Source organism: Salmo trutta, chromosome 6 (assembly GCF_901001165.1).
Source record: "Salmo trutta chromosome 6, fSalTru1.1, whole genome shotgun sequence".
In the NCBI taxonomy this organism is placed as follows: Eukaryota; Metazoa; Chordata; class Actinopteri; order Salmoniformes; family Salmonidae; genus Salmo; species Salmo trutta.
In genome coordinates, this window is record NC_042962.1 from 23232492 (window position 1) to 23259069 (window position 26578).

Below are 26578 nucleotides of genomic sequence, written 5' to 3' on the forward strand. Positions count from 1 at the left end.
GGGGACAGAGAAAATCAAAGGATGCAGAAAGGGAGGAGAGGAGGGTTGAGGAGGCAGAATCAGGAGATAGGTTGGAGAAGGTTTGAGCAGAGGGAAGAGATGATAGGATGGAAGAGGAGAGAGTAGCGGGAGAGAGAGAGCGAAGGTTGGGACGGCGCAATACCATCCGAGTAGGGGCAGAGTGAGAAGTGTTGGATGAGAGCGAGAGGGAAAAGGATACAAGGTAGTGGTCGGAGATTTGGAGGGGAGTTGCAATGAGATTAGTGGAAGAACAGCATCTAGTAAAGATGAGGTCAAGCGTAATGCCTGCCTTGTGAGTAGGGGGGGAAGGTGAGAGGGTGAGGTCAAAAGAGGAGAGGAGTGGAAAGAAGGAGGCAGAGAGGAATGAGTCAAAGGTAGACGTGGGGAGGTTAAAGTCACCCAGAACTGTGAGAGGTGAGCCATCCTCAGGAAAGGAACTTATCAAGGCGTCAAGCTCATTGATGAACTCTCCAAGGGAACCTGGAGGGCGATAAATGATAAGGATGTTAAGCTTGAAAGGGCTGGTAACTGTGACAGCATGGAATTCAAATGAGGAGATAGACAGATGGGTCAGGGGAGAAAGAGAGAATGTCCACTTGGGAGAGATGAGGATTCCAGTGCCACCACCCCGCTGGCTCGATGCTCTAGGGGTATGCGAGAATACGTGGGAAGACTATCAGAACCTAAATGAATCAACCAAAGATTCTTTCGTTTCTATAAAGAATTGTACACGTCTGATAGTAAATCCACACCAAGCCAGATCCTTTTTAAAAGATAATTAACTTGGTTTCTCTCAAGTGAGGAAGCCGGCTTGCTGGGAGGCCAAATCTCTCTCCATGAACTCAAGGGCATTGGATAACATGAATAAAGGCAAATCACCTGGTTGTGACGGTATTCCTCCTGAGGTCTATTTAAAATGTTGGAACCAATTAGGTCCATTATTACTTGAAATTATTAACACAGCTGTTCACAAAGGTTCATTTGAAAGGGCTGTAAATACGGCAGGTATCCTAGTGGTTAGAGTGTTGGGCCAGTAACCGAAAGGTTTGCAGGATCGAATCCCCAAGCTGACAAGATAAAAATCTGTTGTTCTGCCCCTGAACAAGGCAGTTAACCCACTGTTCCCGGTAGGCCGTTATTGTAAATAAGAATTTGTTCTTAACTGACTTGGCTATTTAAATAAAGGTTAAATAAAAAAATACAGCACTAATTTAGCTTTTATTAAAAAAAGATAAGGATGCCAACCAGTGCTCTCATTATCACCCCCTATATTTAATAATCACAGATAAACTATTTTCTCAAATTTTGTTGTCCTGTCTCAAAACTTACTTGCCAAAATTGATACATCTGGATCAAAGCGGTTTGTTAAACTATTATCCTCAGATAACCTCCGTCTATTACATATCGTACATACTTAATCAGAAACTAAAGCTCCTTGGGCAGTTCTATATCTAGATTTTACTATCTATGGAACCCCTGGCCCAGGCAATTCGACAATCGAAAGAAATGACACCAATATCTCTAAATTCTACGGATCACGTCATCTCATTATACACTGACGATATGTTACATTATCGAAACAATGCATCTCAATCCCACCCAAAGGCTTTGAAGAGCAAAGACAAATTCAGCTCCAAGTTATAAAATAAATCTAACTAAATCAGCCCTTCTGCCTCAAGACCCTGACGGAGGACTCCATCTCTACTTATGGAATCCCAATCGTTTCCCATTTTAAATATTTGGGAATAGATTATTTCCTTCCTTAGATAAAACCATTGCCAGAAACTATAACAGAAAACACAAATCAATTCAATCCGACCTCAGTATATGGACTAATGCCCCAGTTGCTTTAACCGGCAGAATATCTATTGTCAAAATGAATATATTGCCATGGCTGAATTTCTGTAGTTCAATGCTTCTCTTAACTGTGTTCGAACACCCATACTAACATACTGTATACTACATACTTAATGAGTATTTACTACATACTATTAGTTCATTTTAGTATACTGTAAATTAACGGTATTGTTTCAGTTGAGCGTACTAGAGCTTTGCCTGTCTACCGAAAGTTGATGCTGTTGCTATGCAACCTCTTGCTAGCTTGTTAGCATAACAAATGCCTAGCTAAACATTTTATGGTTTCGGGTGTGTTCATAAATTCATTCTGGAGTGCCAGAGTGCGCTCTGGTGGATCATCGTTCGTTAATTCAGAGTGTTTCGTTCTCGGAGCGTTCAGACTCTTTGGCCGAGGAGTAGGGTTGATCCAAGCGTTCAACGGCAGTCAAGCACACAAGCTAACTGGCTAACGTTGGCTAGCTACTTCCAGACACAAATGAGAGAACACCTCACTCTGACCATTTTACACGCCCTAGCAGAGCTGGTTAGGCTGTTTTCATGTTATCCAGAGCGTTGGTGACTGTAACTGTGCTGCTGACAACAATTTAATTACACTTTTTTTTGCACGTTTACTGACACCGGCCATATTCAATGGGTGTTGAGCGTTTGTAAATTCATCAGTTGTTCTGCGCGAGAGTGCTCTGAAATCGGAGCAGATAGACAGAATTAACAATGTCCATTGAAACGCACAACGACTACACCACTTAGCTAAGAATGATGTGAATAATCAAGTCAATAAACATTGAGTAGTTAGTTGGATAGCAGATAGTTAATATACTGCCTGGCAAGTTCGAGTAGCCAACTAACGTTAGCTAACTATCTAACATACCGGTACATACTGCTGTAATGATATGCGGTTCGTAAGGATAGCGTAGCTGTCAGCCAACATAACGTGTAGTGTAACTTGTTTGAAATATCATTACTTTATTACATTGCTCAACATTTGTCATAATTAGTTGAAGCATTGAATTTGAATCTGCTCTCGTCGGATATCGGCTGCATATTTTCCGCCCTTTTCTTCAAATCTGAAAACATTGAAGCCACGCCTATTTTCAGAAGAATTGCATTATGGGCCATAAAAGTATGGAAATAGTATCCATTGAATGTATACTTCGTATTTTGGCGAATTTAGTACGACATCCGGGAACTTTTGGCATACTAACTATATCCATACTATGCTTTGTCATTATGGGGTATTGTTTGTAGATTGAGGGGGGGAAACTATTTAAAAAAAACTTAGAATAAGGCTGTAACGTAACAAAATGTGGAAAAAGTCAAGGGGTCTGAATATTTTCCGCATGCATTGTATATATAAAGTGTGCAACTCTATTTTTTAGCGGGCTAGAGAGCACGTGCCAATACCAAAGTGGGTTCACGAGCTACATAACGCAATTTTTTTGTGGGAAAACCATCAGTAGAGTTGAAAATGCGATGGAAACCCATTTAACTTGTAGTTTTTATTCGGTACATGGGAATTTAACCGCAAAAGGTATTTTTATGTGCTCTACGTCATCATGCACATCCTTTTATCCTCAAAAAGTCAATTTGATCTAAACACATCTCTGGTGGGAAAATGTGCATAATGTTTTTATGCTGATTTTTTTATATTTGTATTAAATCTGTTGACAATTGGTTGGAAACCTAGGTATTGAGAGAGATTCAGGCTCCCAGCAGGGCGGCTTCCTCTTCAAGCATGCCATGACAAGAAAATTTGTATATTTTGAATCAGGGAAGGATGGAGAACAATACACACTTTCTTTTAGATTTTTTTGGAAGATTAAAACCTAAATAAAAAAATTTGTTGATTGTTCTCCATCCTCCCCCGATTCAGAATATACAATTTTCATGGCTATTGATGAGAGAAAACCGAACATCAGTATAAAACTAATTTTACCTCGGTGCTGAACTGAACAATATACCTACCTGCTCTCTAAAAGGTTGGGTAAACAATACTCACTGGAGAAATCATCCGAAGGAGGGAAATTGCGCCCCTCTGTCTCAGTATGTGTAGCCATTGTATCTGATGCTGTCTGGAGCAAAAGAGTATAACATGTTGCCAATGTAGCATTTAATTGACTAATGCCAGCAAGAATTTGGCATCCCTTGATACAATTTTTTAAAATAAAATAATTGGCCAATAAGCATTGAGCTGAGCTCAACTCAACTCAACTTTTTTATTTTACCTTTATTTAACTAGGCAAGTCAGTTAAGAACAAATTCTTATGTTCAATGACAGCCTAGGAAAAATGGGTTAACTGCCTTGTTCAGGAGCAGAATGACAGATTTTTACCTTGTCAGCTCAAGGATTTGCAAACCTTTCGGTTACTAGTCCAACACTCTAACCACTAGGCTACCTGCCACCCTGTGTGTTGTCCTGGTGCAGCAAAACTCAGCTGAAGGGAGGCCAGTTTGGATTTGGCTTCAGACCAATCAAATCACATCCTAAGCAAAAACTCATTTTCAGGAAAAACGTGTCTGTTTCTGGTCTGCTTGTGTTGATGTTCTGCACTAGCTAGCTTGCTAAATTGTCCCTTTCCTAAGCCATGGATGGGGATTTGTGGTTTTCACTTTCTCTGTACAGGCCAATGATTATGATCGAACCATAAATGAATATGTTGTGCCACTGGCATGAGATCACTGTTCAATATGTCGCCTAGTAGGCTCGTGTTAACTTGTTAGCTAGAAAACTTTGCTGGTTCTGTGGTTCATTGTTGCCCATGCGAGGAAGTTAGGCTAGCATTTTAGCTCGGTAGCCTTTGACAACAGAAATAAAAAGTGTACTGTATGACCGAGCCATAGTCAGAACGTTTTGCCAACAAGGAGGATGGCATTGGCGTTCAACAAGTCTACAAGTTGGGTGAGTCAACATTTTTTGTTTTAAACAAACACAGAAATACTGGTCAGCCACATAATATTGAGCAACATTATAAAAATAATTATGTTCAATCAATCTTTAAATTTGTTTTCAGTGTATTAAACTAAGCATATAGCCTTGTTGATATGGTGCTGGAATAGTGCTCCTGTTGTCTGTGGACTTCACCTGACAAAAGTATGTGTAGTTGAATTTATTCTGCCACTATCTGACTTGTCTTTTCGTTGTCACTGCCTTATTGTATATCATGGTGGTGTATGAATGAATTGTTTATAAGTAAACAACGTAATCCGACTTCTTACTTGCTTGGCTTCCTCAGTGATTGTATCCACGCACATCTACTGGCTACAAATGTACTGCTATAAATGGACGCACGTGGCATTCTGGCGACTTTGACAAAAACTGTTTCATATCGGAATTGTCTGTTCACGCGCAAATCTAGCCACTCATTGGCTAGAATGTTCCCACCTGATCTCGCCTCCTCCCACCTGCCTTTTGCGGACAATTAGTCGACTGACAGCTCTATCTTGTCAAATATAATAGATACTCTTTGGTATAGCCTCTCCATTTCGGTCGTCACTAGTTAACACAGCCACAAAGTCATAAACCCCGCCCTTTTCTACAGTGTATCTTCTTAAAATCTTTTGAAACCTAACCTTATCCTCAACCACACTAAGCTTAATACCTGAAAATTCAATTAAGACCCTAAAGCTAATATTTGTTCATGAATTTGTACGATAAAGCCACAGACTTGTATTATCCAGCGGGAGCCCCTCCCTTTCACTTCTAACCAAGTCAGTCGCATTTTAGTGACGTTAAAGAAACTTCCGTTGCTAGGTCTGCTGCGTGCACTTCCTACACACGTGTTGCAATTCAGAAGTTGTTGGAACACTGAAAAGGTATTTCTTTATCTGTGTTTAACGTTGTAAAATCGTTTGGTTTTAAGGTCGAGGTGTCGGCTGCTGTTAGGAGGATCTGAAACAAATGATCAGAACCGGCATAGTTAGCCACAATAACATGTCTGGGAAACAAGCTAGCATGTTAGCCCGGCTACTGTTTGAACCAAATATGATAATTTGACTTCTCCAATTATTAACGTTAGTTTGTAGGCATAACGTTAGATGGGAAGCCATCTCTCCCTGTTGCTTCACATACTTTAGTGAATTACGAGCACCTAGTCTGATTAATCAGTTTCTAATACATCATTATTTGGGATAGCTACTCTGCAAAATCGTGTAAACGTTCTTTACAAGCCAGAATACTGTTTACATTTACACTTACTCTACCGGTTGTCTGATCTTCACATGTAGGCAATTTGAGACAATATATCCACAGAAAACTTAACGTTAAACCCACTTTCTAGAGTGCGGTGCTGAAGAAGACATGTATATTACCTGACGCATGTGACATTATTGCTTTCGTCCCTCTCCTCGCCCTTAACCAGGGACGCTTAGCACACAACTGACTCCCTCGAAGCATCGTTACTTATCGCTCCACAAAAGCCTCGGTCCTTGCAGAGTATGGGAAACAACAACTTCAAGGTCTCAGAGCGAGTGACATCACCGATTGAAACGCTATTAGCGCGCACCCCGCTAACTAGCTATCCATTTCACACCGGTTACACATGTGTAAAAGCCTGCTGACTTCACTTAGTGTGCATGTGCTCGTGTCTTCGGTCATGAGCAAATGTGTGCACATGTTGCATACATACTAACTGAAGTCGGCAGGTATTTAAATTGTTTTGCAGGTGACAGGTAAATGATAGTCCCACTAAACCCAAACCAGATGGGATGGTGTATCGCTGTGTGCCTTGAATTCTAAATGAATCACAAACCTTGTCACCAGCCGGCTCTCAAAGACATGGCGGTTGAAACCAAAAATCGCAAATTTGGACTCCAGACCAAAGGACAAATTTCTACCGGTCTAATGTCCATTGCTCGTGTTTCTTGGCCCAAGCAAGACTCTTCTTATTGGTGTCCTTTAGTAATGGTTTCTTTGTAGCAATTCGACCATGAAGGCCTGATAAACGCAGTCTCCTCTGAACATTTGCTGTTGAGATGTCTTGAAATCTGTGAAGTGTTTATTTGGGCTGCAATTTGAGGCTGGTAACTCTAATAACGTATCCTCTGCAGCAGAGGTAACTCTGCTCCTCCATTCCTGTGGCGGTCCTCATGAGCCAGTTTCATCATAGCGCTTGATGTTTTTTTGCGACTGCACAGGAAACGTTCTAAGTTCTTGAAATTTTCCGTATTGACTGACCTTCATGTCTTAAAGTAATGATGGACTGTCGTTTCTCTTTGCTAATTTGAGCTGTTCTTGCCAGAATATGGACTTGGTCTTTTACCAAATAGGGCTATCTTCTGTATACCATCTCTACCTTGTCACAACACAACTGATTGGCTCAAACGCATTAAGAAGGAAATTAATTATTTTAACAAGGCACACCTGTCAATTGAAATGCATTTCAGGTGACTACCTCATGAATCTGGTTGAGTGAATGCCAAGAGTGTGCAATGCTCTCAGGGCCAAGGATGGCTATTTGAAGAATCTTAAATGTAAAATATATTTTGACTTAACACTTTTTTGCTTACTACATGATTCCATATGTGCTATTTCATAGTTTTGATGTCTTCACTATTATTCTGCAGTGTAGAAAATAGTAAAAATAAAGAGAAACCCTTGAATGACTAGGTGTTCTAAAACCTTTGACCGGTAGTGTATGCGCACAGTTCTGCCTGCCCTTCCTCTCTCCCTTGCGCTACCCTGCCTGCTGTTTTCTAATGACTGGATGTGTTCAGTCTTCGGTCTGTTGTGTGTAGAATATCCTAGTTTAGGCCGTTTATGGGACCGATGTCGCAGGGATACAGTATCTTCGGGCCAGTCTTTGTTGCTGAGTGGGTGGGGGTGTTTTTGTCTCATGAAATTACAGTAGGCTACCTGTATAGCCTGTATCAATTACCCTTTTCAGATATAATGTTATGTGGCCCCTTAAAATCGCCTCGGTTATGGCGTGTTTGTCTGTCAGGGTAGACTACACTACAGCTTTTTAAACGCAGACACATGAACCTGAACTGTCCATTTTGTCACATCCCTAGTTATTGAGTTTCAACATTTTCTATATGCCGTGTAGACATGATTAGTGTGTTAACTTCTGTGCAGCATGAGTGGGGAGCTATGATGCAGCCCAGACTCCCAGTGCAGGGCAGGCTAGCAATGAGTAACTGGAGCAGGGCACAGTGTCCGTCTCACTCTATAAGGGGGACGGACCTCGGCTGCGCTGATAGACATGAGTATGCAAGTTGATCCATGAGACACATTTGACAGAAGTAACAAATTCTAGTACTGGACTGTTTTTCATGGTCTAGTAGGGGGGAAAAGTACAGAAGTTTTGGTATACTATGCAACGCTACAAGCTATTTGACATGCATCATTTTTTTTAAAGACCAATGAGTTTGGTCTGTTTCGTATGTTTTTTATTTTTGCCTTTGTAAAAAATGGTTCTACTTGTATCGTCCCAGCCCTAGCTCCGACCCCTAATCCATCCCTGAGCAGAAAGGATGGCCGGTGACGTGGAACGGCTGTTGATCCAGTTTCAGGATGAAGCGGGGGAGCCGCTGGGTTCTCCCTTTGATGTCCCGCTGGACATAACACCTGACAAACTACAGCTGGTCTGCAATGCACTGCTACAGAAGGTACACACAATGCTCACACACCGCAACGTATTGCCTTAAATCCCCACGGACAGCCCCATGATCCACACTTAACTTCCATCTCTCTAACCCTGCCTCTTACTCCCCTCCCTCGACTCTGTCCTGGGCTGTTGTGATAGTTTATTTGGATCACCGTTAGATTTGACTAATACCTCTTCTCCATATCGCTCCAGGAGGAGCCGGTACCGTTGGCGTTTTTTGTGCGTGGCGAGGCGGAGGTGGTAGAGAGCCTGAGGGTGTGTGTGAAGGCGCTGGGGGCGGAGACTGAGACGGTTCTACCCGTAGTGTACCAACCCCAGGCGGTGTTCAGGGTCAGGGCTGTTGCTCGCTGTACCTCCTCACTACAGGGACACACAGAGGCTGTCATCTCTGCCGCATTCAGCCCTACTGGGAAGTAAGTATATACACACACACACACACACACACACACACACACACACACACACACAAAGACGAAGATATACACATACCGACAGAGATATACACACACGCTGGGCTAGCTATAATGTGTGTGTTCCTCAGGTACCTGGCCAGTGGTTCTGGAGACACTACAGTGAGGTTCTGGGACCTGACCACCGAGACACCACAACATACCTCCAGAGGTACACACACTAGTGTTGTTACGATACCAGAATTTTGACTTCGATACCAGGTTTAGTATGACGATACCGAAAACGATACCACAACCAAAAAAAAACGAAGTGTTTTAGCCAGACTAACCAGGAGGTGCTCACCCAGTGGCACTTCACATTTTAGTAAAGAAAACTGCTGTGAAGAGTAAGACAATATTCACAACATAGTGACACAATTAGTCTTTATAGAATAAAAATCTTATTTAATCAATACAGTGCTTTCAGAAAGTATTCAGACCCCCTTGACTTTTTCCACGTTTTGTTACACTACAGCCTTATTCTAAAATTCTACACACAATACCCCATAATGAAAAAGCAAAAAAAGGCTTTTAGAAATGTTTACTAATGTATAAAAAATAAACTGAAATATGACATTTACATAAGTACTCAGATCCTTGACTCAGTACTTTGTTGAAGCACGTTTGTTAGCAATTACAGCCTCGAGTCTTCTTGGGTATGATGTTACAAGCTTGGCACACCTGTATTTGGGGAGTTTCTCCCGTACTTCTCTGCAGATCCTCTAAAACTTTGTCAGGTTGGATGGGGGAGCATCGCTGCACAGCTTTTTTCAGGTCTCTCCAGAGATGTTCGATCGGGTTCAAGCCAGGGCTCTGGCGGGGCCACTCAATACTTGTCCCAAAACTACTCCTGTGTTTCTTGGCTGTGCGCTTAGGGTTGTTGTCCTGTTGGAAGGTGAACCTTCGCCCCAGTTTAATCTCCTGAGTGCTCTGGAGCAGGTTTTTATCAAGGATCTCTCTGTACTTTACTCTGTTCATCTTTCCCTCGATCCTGACTAGTCTCGCAGTCCCTGCTGCTGAAAAACATCCCCTGAGCATGATGCTGCCACCACCAGGCTTTACTGTAGGGATGGTGCCAGGGTTCCTCCAGACGTGACATCTGGCATTCAGGCCAAAGAGTTCAATCTTGGTTTCATCAGACCAGAGAATCTTGTTTCCCATGGTCAGAGTCCTTTAGGTGCCGTTTGGCAAACTCCAAGCGGGATGTCATGTGCATTTTACTGAGGAGTGGCTTCGGTCTGGACACTACCATAAAGGCCTGGTGGAGTGCTGCAGAGATGGTTGTCCTTATGGAAGGTTCTCCCATCTCCACAGAGGAACTCTGGAGCTCTGTCAGTGACCATCGAGTTCTTGGTCACCTCCCTGACCAAGGCCCTTCTCCCCCGATTGCTCAGTTTGCCTGGGCCGGCCAGCTCTAGGAAGAGTCTTGGTGGTTCCAAACATCTTCCATTTAAGAATGGAGGCATTTGTTCTTGGGGACCTTCAATGCTGCAACTATTTTTTGGTACCCTTAGATCTGTGCCTCAAAACAATCCTGTCTCGGAGATCTACGGACAATTCCTTCGACCTCATGGCTTGGTTTTTGCAGGTGTGTGCCTTTCCAAATCATGTTCAATCAATTGAATTTACCACAGGTGGACTCCAAGTTGTAGAAACATTTCATGATCAATGGAATCAGGATGCACATGGGTCTAAAGCAAATGGTCTGAATACTTATATAAGTAAAGGTATTTCTGTTTTAAATTTTTAATACATTAGCAAACATTTCTAAACCTCTTTTTGCCTCGTCGTTATGGGGTATTGTGTGTAGATTGATAAGGAAAATGTTTAACAAAATGTGGGATGAGTCAAGGGCTAGGTGTAGGATATTTACTATCCCATACCAGTGAAAACATAGCTATGTTATGGCAGTACACAAACAAGATCTAGCTCACGTATTTTGCCAGCTAGAGAAGGAGCCACATTCATTTAGGAAATGTAGGAAGTGAAGGCTTGTACCGTCTATGACCGCATCAGCAGTTGGCTACCACCAGCTGGTAGACATGTTTACATTTGGTTAGCTTCATCAGTGTTCTATATATGGAAGATGTGAGCTGAATGTGGTAGCTCTATAGATGGCTAACATTAGCATAGAGGTAGGAAGCTAGCTAGCTCTTTCACTTACCCGGTTCACTTCCATGCCAGTGATGATGCTCGCGGCCTCTGCTGGTGCTGCTGGCATCTACTTTGTGAAGCAAATTTTTTCAGAAGCCCTCCTTCCATTGTTGATACCCATGGAAGTTCTCAGGGATTAAATGTGCCACACAGATTGACGGGTAGACACCCAATTTCACCCGCCTCACTTACAAAAATATATCCCACTTTTTTTTTCTTCTTTTTAAAAAAAGTTATTCATTCATCGTGTGATGCTGACCGCAGGGCGTTGTGGGATGGTTTCCCTAAGTAAAGCTGATTTGGAGAACACCTCAAACTTAAGTTATAGAACAACATTACAGTATTAGAACAATTTGATTTATGAGTTTGTCTTTTGGGAATGTTTCCTTGGGGTGCTCGAAGTTACTATTGTATGTGTTTCTTGCATTGAGAAATAGGTGCTACAATGCCTTTTAACCAAATATTGCTATTAGAATTTGACTTGCGATTTAAATAAACACTTTGATGATCTTTTGGAATCATGGAAATAGAACGATTATTCTAATTATGTTGCCTAGTTAGATTGTAATAATGGGCACTTTGAATAAAAAAAAAAAAAAGAAAACCCAGGTAGGCGTTCGTTGAATACTCATAGGTTTCCACTAGATGGCACAGCCACAATCCAAATTGTCTGTCTTAAAAATTATGTTAAACAAATGTGCTTTTGGTCTTAATTTAAGTTGAGGCATAAATTTAGCAGTGCGGTTAGGTTTAAAATCACATTTTAAGAAAGTGTGGTGTCGTGACGTGTTAGATACGTGACTTATAAGTTATAAATCTGTTTCTTACTATAGGCAGTTGGCTGCCTAGTGATTGCAACATTAAACTCGCCGATGTGAATAGTTGCCAATGATGTTTCGTTTCCAGGTCTTACTGAATTAGCAAGTTCAGCTAAAATGCACCAGCTGCGCATGATACACATCCTTATTCTAGTCTATTCACCCATTTGAAATCTTTATCTGCCATACTATACATGACACGGGTGGCATGTGTTGATCTTGCCTAGAATGGCATAACTGGGCACACTCATAAAACTGTTTTATAAAAATGTTGACTGTCATGGTTCATCCTTGTACAGTGCCTTCAGAAGGTATTCACTCCCCTTGACTTTTTCCACGTTTTGTTGTTACAGCCTGAATTTAAAATGGATTCGATTCAGATTTTTTTTGGGTCACTGGCCTAAACACAATACTCCGTAATGTCAGTGGAATTACGTTTTATGAAATGCTTACAAATGTAATTTAAAAATGAAAAACCGAAATGTCTTGAGTCAATAAGTATTCAACCCCTTTTGTAATGGCAAGCCTAAAGTTCAGGAGTAGAAATGTGCTTAGCAAGTCACACAAGTTGTATGGACTCACTCTTTGTGCAGTAATAGTGGTTAACATGTTGTTGTTTTTTTAACCCTGCTCATGCAATTATCTATCAGTCGTGCAGTGAATTTCAAACAGATTCAACCACAAAGACCAGGGAGGTTTTCCAATGCCTCGCAAAAAAGGGCACCTACCTATTGGTAGATGGGTTAAAAAAAAAGAATAATTGAATATCCCGTTGAGCATGGTGAAGTTATTAATTACACTTTGCATAGTGTGTCAATACACCCAATCACTACAAAGATGTAGGCGTCCTTCCTAACTCCGTTGCCGGCGAGGAAGGAAACGGCTCAGGGATTTCACCATGAGACAAGTGGGGACTTTAAAACAGTGACAGTTTAATGGTTGTGATGGGAGAAGAGAGCTAAGGATGGATCAACAACATTATAGTTACTCCACAATACTAAACTAATTGAGAGTGGAAAGAAGTACAGAATAAAAAAAATTCCAAAACATGCATCCTGTTTGCAACAAGGCACTAGTGTAATGTGGCATAGCATCTCACTTTTTATCCTGAATACAAAGTGTTATGTTTGGGGCAAATCCAACGCAACACCTTACTGAGTACCACTCTCCATATTTTCAAGCATAGTGGTGGCTGCGTCATGTTATCGGTATGCTTGTTATCGTTAAGGACCGGAGTTTTCAGGATAAAAAGAAATGGAATGGAGCTAAGCACAGGCAAAATCCTAGAGGAAAACCTGTTTCAGTCTGCTTTCCACCAGACCACTGGGAGATGAATTCACCTTTCAACAGGAGAGTAACCTACAACACAAAGCCAAATCTACACTGGAGTTGCTAACCAAGAAGACAGTGAATGTTCCTGCATTGCAGAGTTAAAGTTTTGTCTTAAATCTGCACGAAAATCTATGGCTAGACCTGAAAATGGTTGTCTAGAATTTTGAAGAGAATAATGGGCATATGTTGCACAATCCAGGTGGGGAAAGCTCTTAGACTTACCTAGAAAGACTTGCATCTGTAATTTCTGCGAAAGCTGCTTCTACAAAGTACTGACTCAGGGTCGTGAATATTGTACAGTATATAATTTATTTTTAAATGAATACTCTTGTCAGGTAATCGAATACTAACGTCCGTTCGAATATTCAAATAACCGGGCCATCACACACAGAGCAATGTGTGGAATTGATCGACCTGACCCTTGTGAACACTCTGTCTCCTCCCCTCCTTTAGGCCACTCCCACTGGGTGCTGACTATTTCCTGGTCACCTGACGGAAGGAAGCTGGCCTCTGGCTGCAAGAACAGCCAGGTGAGACACACTTACACCAGGGTTGGGGTCAATTCCACAAATTAAGTTCCCTCTCCCTAGAAAATCCATCAATTCAAAATTCTTAAATTGAGTAGTTCTAAAGCAGTTCTTAAATTGAGTCAATTCAACTAATCTCGAAATGTAATTATTCAAAAATACAATTCCTAATTCATTATTCTAGATAAATGAAAGCTGTTTAATATGAACAGTATGAAATAATGCCCAAAATACTCTCTTCCACTCGGTAATGGCTACTGTATTCGTTAGACAGGTTTTTCCCCAATTTGTTTGGCACAGTGTGGGAACAAAGCTCCATGCTTTAAAAATTATTACAATCGCTAAACCTTTTTTTGAGATTGGGCAACGCCTAAAACACATTTTCTACACTTTATTTTATTCAAACAACCATTTATGTAATATACCCATTATGTAACATTTAAACATGTTAATTTCTTAAATGCATAGTTCACAATCAGATTCATGATAGAAATAAGAGGCTTGTTCACAGCAGCCAGCCGTGGTCATGTGGGCAACACTCCCAGCAACAAGCAAATGTGTGCTTCCCCACCGGAGACTAGGGTTCAAGTCCTTTCATGAAAGCAGAAATACTGAAGGTAGAGTGGAGTTCCACTCTCAATAAAAATGGATGAGAGATTTATTCGTTCAGGAGTTAAATTAACATTCAGTGTTGTAAAATAACCCCTAGGTGTTAATAACCAGAGTTGAGTGTGATTTGTCTTTTTACTTTACTGTGTAAAGTAAACACTCATGCATTCAAAACCACACCCATCATTATCATATTTCCCAGCATACTTTATTGCAGGTTTTATATATATATATATATATATATTTTTTTTTTTTTTAAGTAATTTTTTGTTTCAGTATCTGTGTTAGGGTAAAACTAGACTGTTGCGGTATAGCCTTGTGATATGTAATGTATTTTCATAAAGGATTGCATTTTTAAGGATAGTATATTCACTTAGGCACTCACTTGGTGAAGGCTACATGGTTGATAAGAATTGAACGCAACAACCATCACTAGCAAACAGTCATGAGTGGTAATTCCAATGTTCACTAACAGGCACTCTGGGATATATGCAGATATTTGCATATATATGTGTGCCTTTAGAGTGAACCCTGGAATTACCACTCATGACTGTTTTTGAATGTGAAGTGTCATTGCATTCACTTGCATGTCCAGCCTCTTATCAAGGGCTGCATAAATTAATATGCATTTCTAAGTTTATTCAAATACCAGAAGATGCATGATAACCTTCAGGGTGGCGTTTATTTCCCTTTGAAATCCAACCAATCGGCGGATTTGCAGTATTTAGGATAGTTCATCACCCACCTTTTTGCATTGACTGATTGCAAGTTAAGGTGCATACAGTTGACCAGACAACCTAAACCATATGAACTGGCTCCACCGTCTCAACAACGGGTGCAGTAAATCCAACCACTGACGGATTGGAGTAGATAAAAAAATATATATTTCTTTGTGCAGCATAAAATAAAGAGCGTTCAATGTACACCAACACAAAGAATTGTAAAAAAAATTGACCAGTCAAACGGCATGCAGGGAAACATGTTAATCAGCCCCCTGACACCAGAATTGTTTGAGGTTAAAGGTAAGCAATGCAACATGTTGTAGCCCTCTGTAGCTCAGTTAGTAGAGCATGGCTCTTGTAACGGCAGTATATTGGGTTCCATATGACGTTGAAGAATGGTGCATTGTGGGTACTTTAGAAGATGTTCTCAGATAAGTTAATAAATATGTAAAAAACCCAGAACGTAACTGTTTGTAGTTATATGTAACCAGATTGTGACTACAACTGTCTTTGACCACACTGTTACTTTGGTGAGTAAAAACTCGTGCTTCCTACCCTTTAAGGGATAGTTCACCCAAATTACAAAATGACAATGCCATAGTTCAGACTGCTTAAGGGTAAGGAAACCAATGTGTAATTTGGTTGAACTATCACTTTAATTGGACAAAAATAATCCAACTGGAAATATATTGCATGTCAATTCCCAGAAAACATAAAAAATAATGTATACACATTCATGTATATAATTATTTGATTTAAAACAAAGTTTACATTCCATGTCAATGCTAAATGCACTAAATACATTCATTTGGAATTTGCACAATCATAATACAATTCAAGTTTTAAAATTCTAATTCCATTCCAAGGATGGTTTTCTTTTTCAATTCCAATTGAGACAGTCTAAACTATAATTCAATTCCCCAAATAGTATTTAAGATGGCTGCAATTCCAATTAAATTCTAAGTAATTTCTCCACTTCTTGCTTCAACCCCAGAATTGAATTTGAAATGACATTGGAATTGACACACACACACACTCACTGTTTCTCCTCAGATCTGTATCTGGGACCCAGTCTCAGGTGTGTGTGTGTGTGTGTGTGTGTGTGTGTGTTAACCAGTGTCTCTATCTGTGTAGATCTGTATATGGGACCCAGTGACAGGACAGCAGATGGGGAAGACCCTGACAGGACACACCAAGTGGATCACATGGATCTCCTGGGAACCTCTACACCTGTAAGATTATACTCTTCTGTTTATCTTTTCATCTCTCTCGTTTCTCCTTTCTCTCTAATATAACTATCTTGCGCGCTCTCTTCTCAGTAACCCAGAGTGCCGTTACCTGGCTAGCAGCAGTAAGGACGGAGCAGTGAGGGTTTGGGACGTTGTGTTGGGTCGCTGTGAGAGGATCCTGACGGGGCACACCCAGTCTGTTACCTGTGTGAAGTGGGGAGGAGACGGACTGCTATACACATCATCACAGGACAGGACCGTTAAAGTCTGGAGGGCTAAAGACGTAAGTGTGTGTGTGAGAGACCCTGGTCAAAAGTAGTGCACTATATAGGGAATAAGGTACCATTTGGGAGGCAGACATTCTACTTCATCTGACCCCTCTCCTCTTCCCCCTCCTCCTCAGGGGGTCCAGTGCAGGACTCTTCAAGGCCATGCTCACTGGGTCAACACCCTGGCTCTCAGTACTGACTATGTGCTACGGACCGGCGCCTTCGAACCCGCCGACGCTACCATCAACCCCCAGGACCAGACTGGCACATGTAAGTACACCTGTCCTCTGTGCCTCTCGCTCCTTCCTCTGTGCCTCTCGCTCCTTCCTCTGTGCCTCTCGCTCCTTCCTCTGTGCCTCTCGCTCCTTCCTCTGTGCCTCTCGCTCCTTCCTCTGTGCCTCTCGCTCCTTCCCCTGTGCCTCTCGCTCCTTCCCCTGTGCCTCTCGCTCCTTCCCCTGTGCCTCTTTCTTTGCTCTTTCTGACTCTACATACATACCTCTGTCTCTTCCTAACTCTGAGTAGTGATATTGAACATAGTTTTGACACCTCTGTTCTCTCCACAGTTGAGGAGCTCAAAGAGAAAGCCTTGCAGAGATACAACAAAGTCAGGGTGAGTGTCTCCTGTCTCTCTGTTGTGTATTTATTAGGATCCCCATTAGCTGCTGCCAAGGGGGTCCTGGGGTCCACTGAACCTCTGATCCTTTGTGTAGGGTGAGGCCCCGGAGCGTCTTGTGTCAGGCTCTGATGACTTCACCTTGTTCCTCTGGAACCCAGCAGAGGATAAGAAGCCACTGGCGAGGCTGACGGGTCACAGCGCTCTGGTCAACGAGGTTCTGTTCTCCCCCGACACACGCCTTCTTGCCTCTGCTTCCTTCGACAAGTCCATCAAGATCTGGGACGGACGCACCGGAAAGTATGTATAGTAGTGGTGGAACTGCGCTAGGAAGTATGTAGAGTAGTGGTGGAACTGCGCTAGGAAGTATGTAGAGTAGTGGTGGAACTGCGCTAGGAAGTATGTAGAGTAGTGGTGGAACTGCGCTAGGAAGTATGTAGAGTAGTGGTGGAACTGCGCTAGGAAGTATGTATAGTAGTGGTGGAACTGCGCTAGGAAGTATGTAGTAGAGTAGTGGTGGAACTGCGCTAGGAAGTATGTAGTAGAGTAGTGGTGGAACTGCGCTAGGAAGTATGTAGTAGAGTAGTGGTGGAACTGCGCTAGGAAGTATGTAGAGTAGTGGTGGAACTGCGCTAGGAAGTATGTAGAGTAGTGGTGGAACTGCGCTAGGAAGTATGTAGTAGAGTAGTGGTGGAACTGCGCTAGGAAGTATGTAGTAGAGTAGTGGTGGAACTGCGCTAGGAAGTATGTAGTAGAGTAGTGGTGGAACTGCGCTAGGAAGTATGTAGTAGAGTAGTGGTGGAACTGCGCTAGGAAGTATGTAGTAGAGTAGTGGTGGAACTGCGCTAGGAAGTATGTAGTAGAGTAGTGGTGGAACTGCGCTAGGAAGTATGTAGTAGAGTAGTGGTGGAACTGCGCTAGGAAGTATGTAGAGTAGTGGTGGAACTGCGCTAGGAAGTATGTAGAGTAGTGGTGGAACTGCGCTAGGAAGTATGTAGAGTAGTGGTGGAACTGCGCTAGGAAGTATGTAGAGTAGTGGTGGAACTGCGCTAGGAAGTATGTAGTAGAGTAGTGGTGGAACTGTGCTAGGAAGTATGTAGAGTAGTGGTGGAACTGCGCTAGGAAGTATGTAGAGTAGTGGTGGAACTGCGCTAGGAAGTATGTAGAGTAGTGGTGGAACTGCGCTAGGAAGTATGTAGAGTAGTGGTGGAACTGCGCTAGGAAGTATGTCATAAAGAGTGGCAGAATTCTAATCCATAATGCATGCCATTTAGCAGACGCTTGGACATGCGTGCATACATTTTTTTGACATACGGATGGCCCCAGCGGGAATTGAGCCAACAAGCACCATGTTCTATCGACTGTGCTTGCATAATGACAGAGTTCAGATCTCTGTTCCATTCTGATTCACATTGAACATTTGATTCACTAAGCACCAGTTCTGTTTACAGAGAATAAAGACATTGATACAATACATAAACTGACATAAACACTGTCTCTGTATGTAGTAGTTCTGCTCTCCACCGGGTGGGACTCTAACCGTGTGTGTGTGTGTGTGTGTGTGTGTGTGTGTGTAGGTACCTACAGTCCCTGCGTGGTCATGTAGCAGCAGTGTACCAGGTGGCGTGGTCAGCAGACAGTAGACTGATGGTCAGTGGGTCCAGTGACTCCACTCTGAAGGTCTGGGACATCAAGACTGGCAAACTACACACTGATCTACCTGGACACGCAGATGAGGTGAGAGGGAGGGATAGTGTTTTCCACAAATGGGGCTCTAAAATAAACAGAAGAGATGCTCAATTAAGTTCTGGGTCCACATGTGTTAAGAGAAGTGAGTGAAAGAATTTAAACTAGTGTTTGCAACTCTTTGTGAATTGCAGTATGTTATTTATTTTTAAAAACGACTTGTTTAACAACTGGCCGTCAGCTTTCTTCTTAAAGAATCTTGTAAGAGTTTGTTGACTTCCACAGGCTTCAAGCTTCCCTTTAAGAGGCATTTTCTTAGTTATCTGCAATACAGACATGATTGAAGAATTAAGCAGGTGTTAATCATGGTCTTTGCTACACAGAAAGGAGCTGTCAACTACTCCATTGTCAACACTTTGATTAAATCCATAGACCAGTGGAGGCTGGTAACTTGAAAAATTGGGGAGGATGGGAGACCCACGGAATAGGCGCGTAACGCACGGAGACGTCAAAGTGCGTTTCAAAAATCGTCAGACTAATTCTTTTAACCTAAAGCGTTTAATAAAGACATTTATAGTACCATATTATGGGAATGAGAATGAGACGGCTACTTACAGTGTTGGAAAGGGATCACAGCAGTGATTGTATGAGGCATGAGTTGAGGTGTTCAGAGGCTTGACCAGTGCAGGACGGGATTTGACTGGGAAGACCAACAATAACACTACATACACAGTTAGACAAAAGAGCTAAGAATGAGTTAGTCCAAGCAAGGAGTAAAATCATTGTGTAATAATGTGATTGCGTATGTCTCTATCCAACAATGTCACCAACTTTTCAATGCATAGAAACCCCATAATGCTCTGTGGCACAATCCCAATACAACTCAATAGGTTAATTCTCTGGTCCTAATTCTACAATTGGATGGACAACATGTCAGTTCATACTGCAAAAGCTTTGATTGGTTGGAGGACGTCCTCCGGAAGTGGTCACAACAACAAGATGAGTGATCACTTCTTCCTCTCTGACAAGCGGTTTGAACTCGCTATTTGCATTTGAGGTTTGTTCCAACAATCGGTCATATGTTCACCGAAACACATAAAAACATTATTTTACTGTAATAGGGGAGACCTTAACCTTTTCTAACAATACCCTTTTTATGTCTCAACTCCTGAAATTGTGCACAGAGCAGACACTACTAAAACGGGAGTATCAATGAACAGTGATTCTGGAAAATGCATTACAGTACCACGTACCAAAGACTTATACTAGCTATCTAGTCTATTTTTATGAATGTACAATAAGCATAAAACACAATTATATAAGGAATTGGCAACTCGTTCTCATTCTGAGAAATAAGGTAGGTCACTTGATTTAACATCTGAGCAAGGCAACAGTAAACTGTCGTCCCCCACGAATGATGCAGAGCCCCACCTGGGCCAATCAGTGTAATTGTGTAAATGCCAGATCTCTATGGCAAGACGCATCGTTCACCCAAGTTTTGTCACAAACGGGCCAGTGGTGTCTGAGAGAGTCACACACTAACGTACTTACGGATGGAGACCAATCCACAGTCCCCTCCCCGATTTTCATCGTGGAGGACAACAAAGTGGACAGGCTAGCATGCTGTTCAAACAGTTGGAGAAGAACAGAAGGGTTTTTTCATAACAATTCGACTGTCAATTGTTAGCTTGCAAATAGATCCAAGTTGGCTAAACTTGAAATATAAAGATGAGCTGGCGGCTCACTAGCACGTGGTCTTGTGCATGAGAGATTGTTAACTTCTATGGGCTAGGTGGGACGCCAGTGAAATATCAGGGCGGCAAATTCAAAAACAACAATGTCATAATTCAACTTTCTCAAACATACGACTATTTTACACCATTTTAAAGATACACGTCTCCTTGATGTAACCACATTGTCCGATTTCAAAAAGGCTTTACAGCGAAAGCAAAACATTAGATTATGTTAGGAGAGTACATGGACAAAAATAATCACAGCCATTTTCCAAGCAAGGACATGTGTCAATAAAACCCAAAAGAGTGAAATGAAGCACTAACCTTTGACGATCTTCATCAGATGACACTCCTAGGACATTATGTTACACAATACATGTATGTTTTGTTCGATAAAGTTCATATTTGTATCCAGAAACAGCATTTTATATTGGCGCGTGATGTTCAGAAAATATTTTGCCTCCAATACTGCCTGTGAATCAGCACAACAATTTACAAAAATACTCATCATAAACGTTGATAAAATATTAAACTGTTATTCAAAGAATTATAGATGAACATCTCCTTTATGCAGTGACAGATTTCAAAAAAGCTTCACGAGGAAAGCACTCTTTGCAATAATCTGAGTACTGATCTCAGAAAAATACACCAGGCAATACAGATACCCGCCATTTTGAGTCATCTAAAATCATAAATAGCATTACAAATATTCACTTACCTTTGATGATCTTCATCAGAAGGCACTTCTAGGAATCCCAGGTCCACAATAAATGTTGTTTTGTTCGATAAAGTCCATTTATGTACAAATAACTCCTTGTTGTTTGCGCGTTCAGTAAGCTACTCCAAATGTAGGAAGCGCGCCAAAAATGTCACGACAAAGTTATATTTACGTTCGTTGAAACATGTCAAACGTTGTAAAACATCCAACTTTAGGGCCTTTTTAACATAAAACTTCAGTAATATTCCGACCGGACGATTCCAATGTCTTGAAAAACGTTATGGAACACAGCTACCTCCTCACGTGAACGCACGTAATTGTGGCCTGTCATTCTCTCGGTCATCAGACTCCAGGAGGTCTTGTTCGCTCTCTGTTGACTGCAAAAGCCTGAAACACGTTCTAAAGACTTGACATCTAGTGGAAGCCTTAGGAAGTGCAAATTGAACCCTAAGTCACTGTATACTGAATAGGCCCAGTCTTGAAAAACTACAATCCACTTCCTAGTTGGATTTTTTTCTCAGGTTTTTGCCTGCCATATGAGTTCTGTTATACTCACAGACACCATTCAAACAGTTTTAGAAACGTCAGTGTTTTCTATCCAAATCTACTAATAATATGCATATTCTAGTTTCTGAGCCAGAGTAGTAACCTGTTTTAAATTGGGTACGTTTTTCATCCGGCTGTGAAAATACTGCCCCCTAGCCCAGACAGGTTAATGAGACCTACTTTTCTACGCCTGCTACATGAAGGTAGTCATTAGTGAATGTGCATTATGCATGGTTCTGGTTAAATTTGTCACAAAGGGTATTTTCATTGACACACTTTGTAACCCAGATCAGGGATTATTCTAAAAAAAGTAGGATAAACTATTTTGATATAATAATTAAATTATTAGTAGGTCTTGTGGTTGTGGAAGGCTTATTTTTAGCCTAGGTGCAATTTCACAAGCCCTGGATTCATTAGATTATTGCTGACTGTTTGAAATGCAGTGTATTTTAGCTTTTAATTGTACAACTAAGCTTATTTAGGGAACTTTTTAAAAGTGGATATATACAGTATCAGTCAGGTGTCGTTGTCCACACTTAAGGTTTTTTCTTTATTTTTACAGTTTTCTACATTGTAGAATAATAGTGAAGGCATAAACTATGAAATAACATATGGAATCATGTAGTAACCCTTTTTTTTTTTTTTTTTTTTTTTTTTTACAAATCAGAATATATTGTGTATTTGAGATTCTTCAAAGTAGCCATCCTTTGCCATGATGACAGCTTTTCTGTATGAATCGCCTACAAGTAATAAATAAATGCATAAAAAAAAATGGTGTTAGTAATATCGCCTAGCCCTTAAGAGTGAGGACTTTTGAAGAGCAGAATCAATAACTTTTGCATAATCAAGACAGTTGCTTTGTGAGAGGGTGTTGTGTGAAGGTTTAAATTTGAATCCTTAACGTTAAAAGGGGAAAAAACTAACCGATTTTTAGTATTTAAAATATTTTATCACAGTGCATTTATCACAAACTACCATTAACAGATCCCAATCATCATCCCGTGTGGCTCAGTTGGTAGAGCATGGTGTTTGCAACGCCAGGGTTGTGGGTTCGATTACCACGGGGGACCAGTACGGGGGAAGAAAAAAAAATGTATGAAATGTATGCATTCACTACTGTAAGTCGCTCTGGATAAGAGCGTCTGCTAAATGACTAAAATGTAAATGTAATCATCAGGAAGGGGAAAAATTCAACAAATATACTTGTTGGGCAGGCTTTTGTTAAACATGAAACAAAGTAGACACCTACACTAATAAATATACGCAATTTTCCTTCATCAAATGTTTTTGGTTTCATATTTCACTCTAGAACCTGTTTAGGGGGTGGGGGGTTGGAACCTATTCTAAATGGCACACTATAGCAGTTCGCAAAAAAACACAAAATAGACGAGACTAATTTATTCCAAAGCTGCAGCTCATGGTTGGAACACTACTTTAATCAACCAGTCCATTTTGTATTTGTGATTAAAGTGTTTTGTGATTTGGCAAAGTGATTTGGCAAGGAATGTAGCTTTGTTACTGTTTTGTTTGTGTATCCCATCAGTTAGATATGTTTTTATAGGCAATCATTTCTGTAAGCCTAATGGGATCTTGGGTGCAGGGGGGAGTGGTCGGATTGAAATTGAGTGAAACCAATAAGTGAGGGAAAGAGCTGGGATCACTTGCTAGGTTATTTTTTTTGTTGAGTCGCGTATGCACATAACAAATTAAAGGAACAACAGTCGACGTGATTGTCATCTTCGGGACAAAATTCAACCTATTGTGTGACTGCGTTAGAACTTCATTGCTCCCTAGTCGTCATACCATCCAATAGGATTTGACTGGGAATTCTGTTAAGTGTTATTGTTTTAAAAACCTATAAATTGCCTTTTTAAACGGCACATGACAGGGATGTACCCTCTCCCCCCTCCTGTTTGCACTGGCAAATGAACCACTTGCAGAAAGAATTAGACAGGACCCAAAGGTAACAGGTATTGGTAAACATGAATATAAACACATTTTGCAGGTTTCCTGTTATACCTGACCAATATTGAAAACACAATGCCCCCTTGGCTAAAAAAAAAAATCAGAATACTCTAAAATCTAAGGATATAAAATGTATGAAATAATGTCAGTAAGAAAAATAACTATCTCTATTTTTGGTAATAACATTTACCCCACCGAGTAGATCCTTTAAAAAAGTATTCTTGGTCATAAGACTTTATTAGGGCAAATAAAATGTGTAGAATAAAAAGGGAATTTTTTAAAATGTTACACTTCCTAATTCTGAGGGTGGTTTTAACCTTCCAGACTTGGGTAGCAAGTTGATACAATTCCAAGGCTTTTACTTGTGACATATAGTTAAATGAACTAAAGAGAAACAATGGGTACATATTGAAGATGCACATGTTTGTCACTCTCTCACTCACAGGTGTTTGCAGTGGACTGGAGTCCGGATGGGCAGAGAGTAGTCAGTGGAGGAAAAGACAAGTGTCTCAGAATGTAAGTCCCTCTCACACAGTCACTACCTCACACGATCTCTTGTGGTCAGTAGAGTAACCGCTCTATTTCCTGTATCTTAACAGATGGAGGAGGTAGCCACACCAATCACGTGCCTTACTAGCCCCTGTCTCCACCAATCAGGAAGCCAGGATGATGGACAGAAGGCAGGGCCAGTGGTCTGAGACTTCCTGGTCCTACATTGGAACATAATGCCCTGCTTTACCTGCCAACAACAACCACACTTACTGAGGACTGCCGATCAAAGTGATGTAGGAGGGGGAAAGTGATGAGAAATGGAGAGGAGGATATAACCAGAGGCATGGAAGTAGAGGTGTGAGTAGTGGAGGGAGCCTGAGGCTAGTAAGGTACGATATCTAATAGGTGTGTGTTGATGTCTATACCTGAGCCCTAGCTGGCAGGTACACAGCAAGGGGACTGTAGGAATAAAGGAGTCTTAACAGGTCATTGGAACACCTGGTGTCTTCTATTAATGCATCCTCTCTCTCAAGGTTAATATAGTAAAGTAAAACTAATCAGGAAAAAAGTATTTAGTAAATTGAAATAAATATAACAAACCTGTTTTGAAAAATGAAAACTATATTTGACTCCAAAACTACCTAAAAATAAAAGCCATGAATGATCAGTTTTAGTTTTTTTCCTAATGTTCTGCATAAATGTATTTGGGTTTTTAATGTTTTGGGGGGGTTCATGCTACTGAATCTGGAGGGTAAATGCTGCCAGAAGATGGCGATATTTCAAATAGGCCTAGCTTGTGTATCACTAGTTATCACTAGATAACAGGAAGAAATTGCTAGGCAGTACATCTAAATGTACCACTAAAGCTGAAAGGTATTGCATTAGTGCAAACATGTGCAACAGGGTTTCCTTCTACTATATTTTTGGCACCAGTCACATTTATAATTTAAACATAACCTATGACCATCGCCTTTTGTATTACTGCCCCCTAGTGGCAATAGGTTAACCCCCCCTTCTCCTAGCCACCCACGCATGCTTTCTATCCCTAACACTAAAGCTAAAACTGAAACTAAATAATATAAACGAAATAGCAATTTTTCTATACAACTCAAACTATAATAACCTCCCTCGTCTTGGCTGCTTCTGACCCGCTGGTTCTCTCTTGATTATTTCCTGACACCTGCTGTGTCTCTGCTCTAATCCTCTGTGGTCAGTCAACTGCAAGGCTGAAGGGCGAAGTCCTGCCCTGCTGCTTCCCTCTACATTAGTGACAGGACAGTTAGTGACAGGATCATTAGCTGCTCTGTTCTTTGACTGACTGGTCCTCTATACCTAGCCTGATGGCTCTATTTTTAAGTTATCTGCTGTGTCTGATCTAGTCAGTGTCTGAAGGACCTCTCCCTCTGTATTCTACTATGTAAACCAAGATCATAGTGTTTCCTTATTAAACACAGTAGATATCGAAGGTTCTGAGTACTCTGTCATTTTGTGGAAGTCAGTTTGTGTTTGTGCCTTAGTTTATATAACCAGAGAGAAATATAATGTACTCTTTCACAGAACTGTCTTCTGGAGATAGAAAAGTCTCTGATTGGTTGACCCGACTTCAAGAACAGATGCTAATTGGGTGACCACATGCTTATTTTGATGCAGTGTTAAATCTCTTACCAGTTTTGGACTAAAGTAGGGATTCATTCCAAGGCACCTTGTAGAGAAGCACATTGCTCTTGGTAATTTACCCTTGAGACGACATCTGCAGCATTTACCGTAAATGTGATCTCTTCAAACGTCAGAAACATTGCCTTTTTAAAAGGTGCATTGTCGACATTAGTCATAGGTGCCGGAGCAAACGGAGCAGCTGCACATGTTTTTGCACCCCCACTTTTATTTGATCCCTGAGGGAATTTGTCATTTTCAATGATTGTTTTGAGTTAGTCTGTATTAAAATAAACTGAACCAAATATAAAAGCAACAATTTCTAAGATTTTACAGAGTTACAGTTCATATATGGAAATAAGTCAATTAAAATAAATAAATTGGGCCCTAGTCTATGGATTACACATGACTGGGAGTACAGATATGCATCTGTTGGCCACAGATGCCTTTAAAAAAAAGTAGGGGCATGGATCAGAAAACCAGTCAGATCATCCTTGATCTTTCTACAACTTGGAATCCATCTGTGGTAAATTAAATTGATTGGACATGATTTATAAAGGCACACACCTGTCTGTAAGGTCCC

At 41.1% G+C, this 26578-nt stretch overlaps 1 protein-coding gene and 1 long non-coding RNA gene across 3 annotated transcripts; one reads left to right on the top strand and one right to left on the bottom strand.

Annotated features, from left to right (window-relative positions):
* Positions 1-460: 460 nt before the first annotated feature.
* LOC115195686 (uncharacterized) lies at positions 461-5542 on the bottom strand. The gene is made up of 3 exons (XR_003878733.1): positions 5092-5542; positions 3875-3947; positions 461-501 (listed from the first exon to the last, which is right to left on the bottom strand). It is a non-coding gene; the product is annotated as an uncharacterized LOC115195686 (long non-coding RNA).
* A 65-nt stretch (positions 5543-5607) lies between these two features.
* nle1 (notchless homolog 1 (Drosophila)) lies at positions 5608-25807 on the top strand. Of its 2 annotated transcripts, none has more exons than XM_029755806.1 (13): positions 5608-5688; positions 8314-8481; positions 8673-8893; positions 9022-9101; positions 13687-13763; positions 16226-16323; positions 16411-16603; positions 16724-16859; positions 17153-17199; positions 17300-17502; positions 18780-18939; positions 24296-24366; positions 24450-25807. In XM_029755806.1, the coding sequence occupies exons 2-13, from the start codon at positions 8347-8349 to the stop codon at positions 24460-24462; spliced, it is 1434 nt and encodes a 477-aa protein (XP_029611666.1). In that variant the 5' UTR covers positions 5608-5688; positions 8314-8346; the 3' UTR covers positions 24463-25807. The 2 variants fall into 2 exon arrangements, with proteins under 2 accessions (XP_029611666.1, XP_029611667.1); XM_029755807.1 differs by having other exon boundaries at positions 5609-5688; positions 8308-8481.
* The last annotated feature ends 771 nt before the right edge of the window (positions 25808-26578 follow it).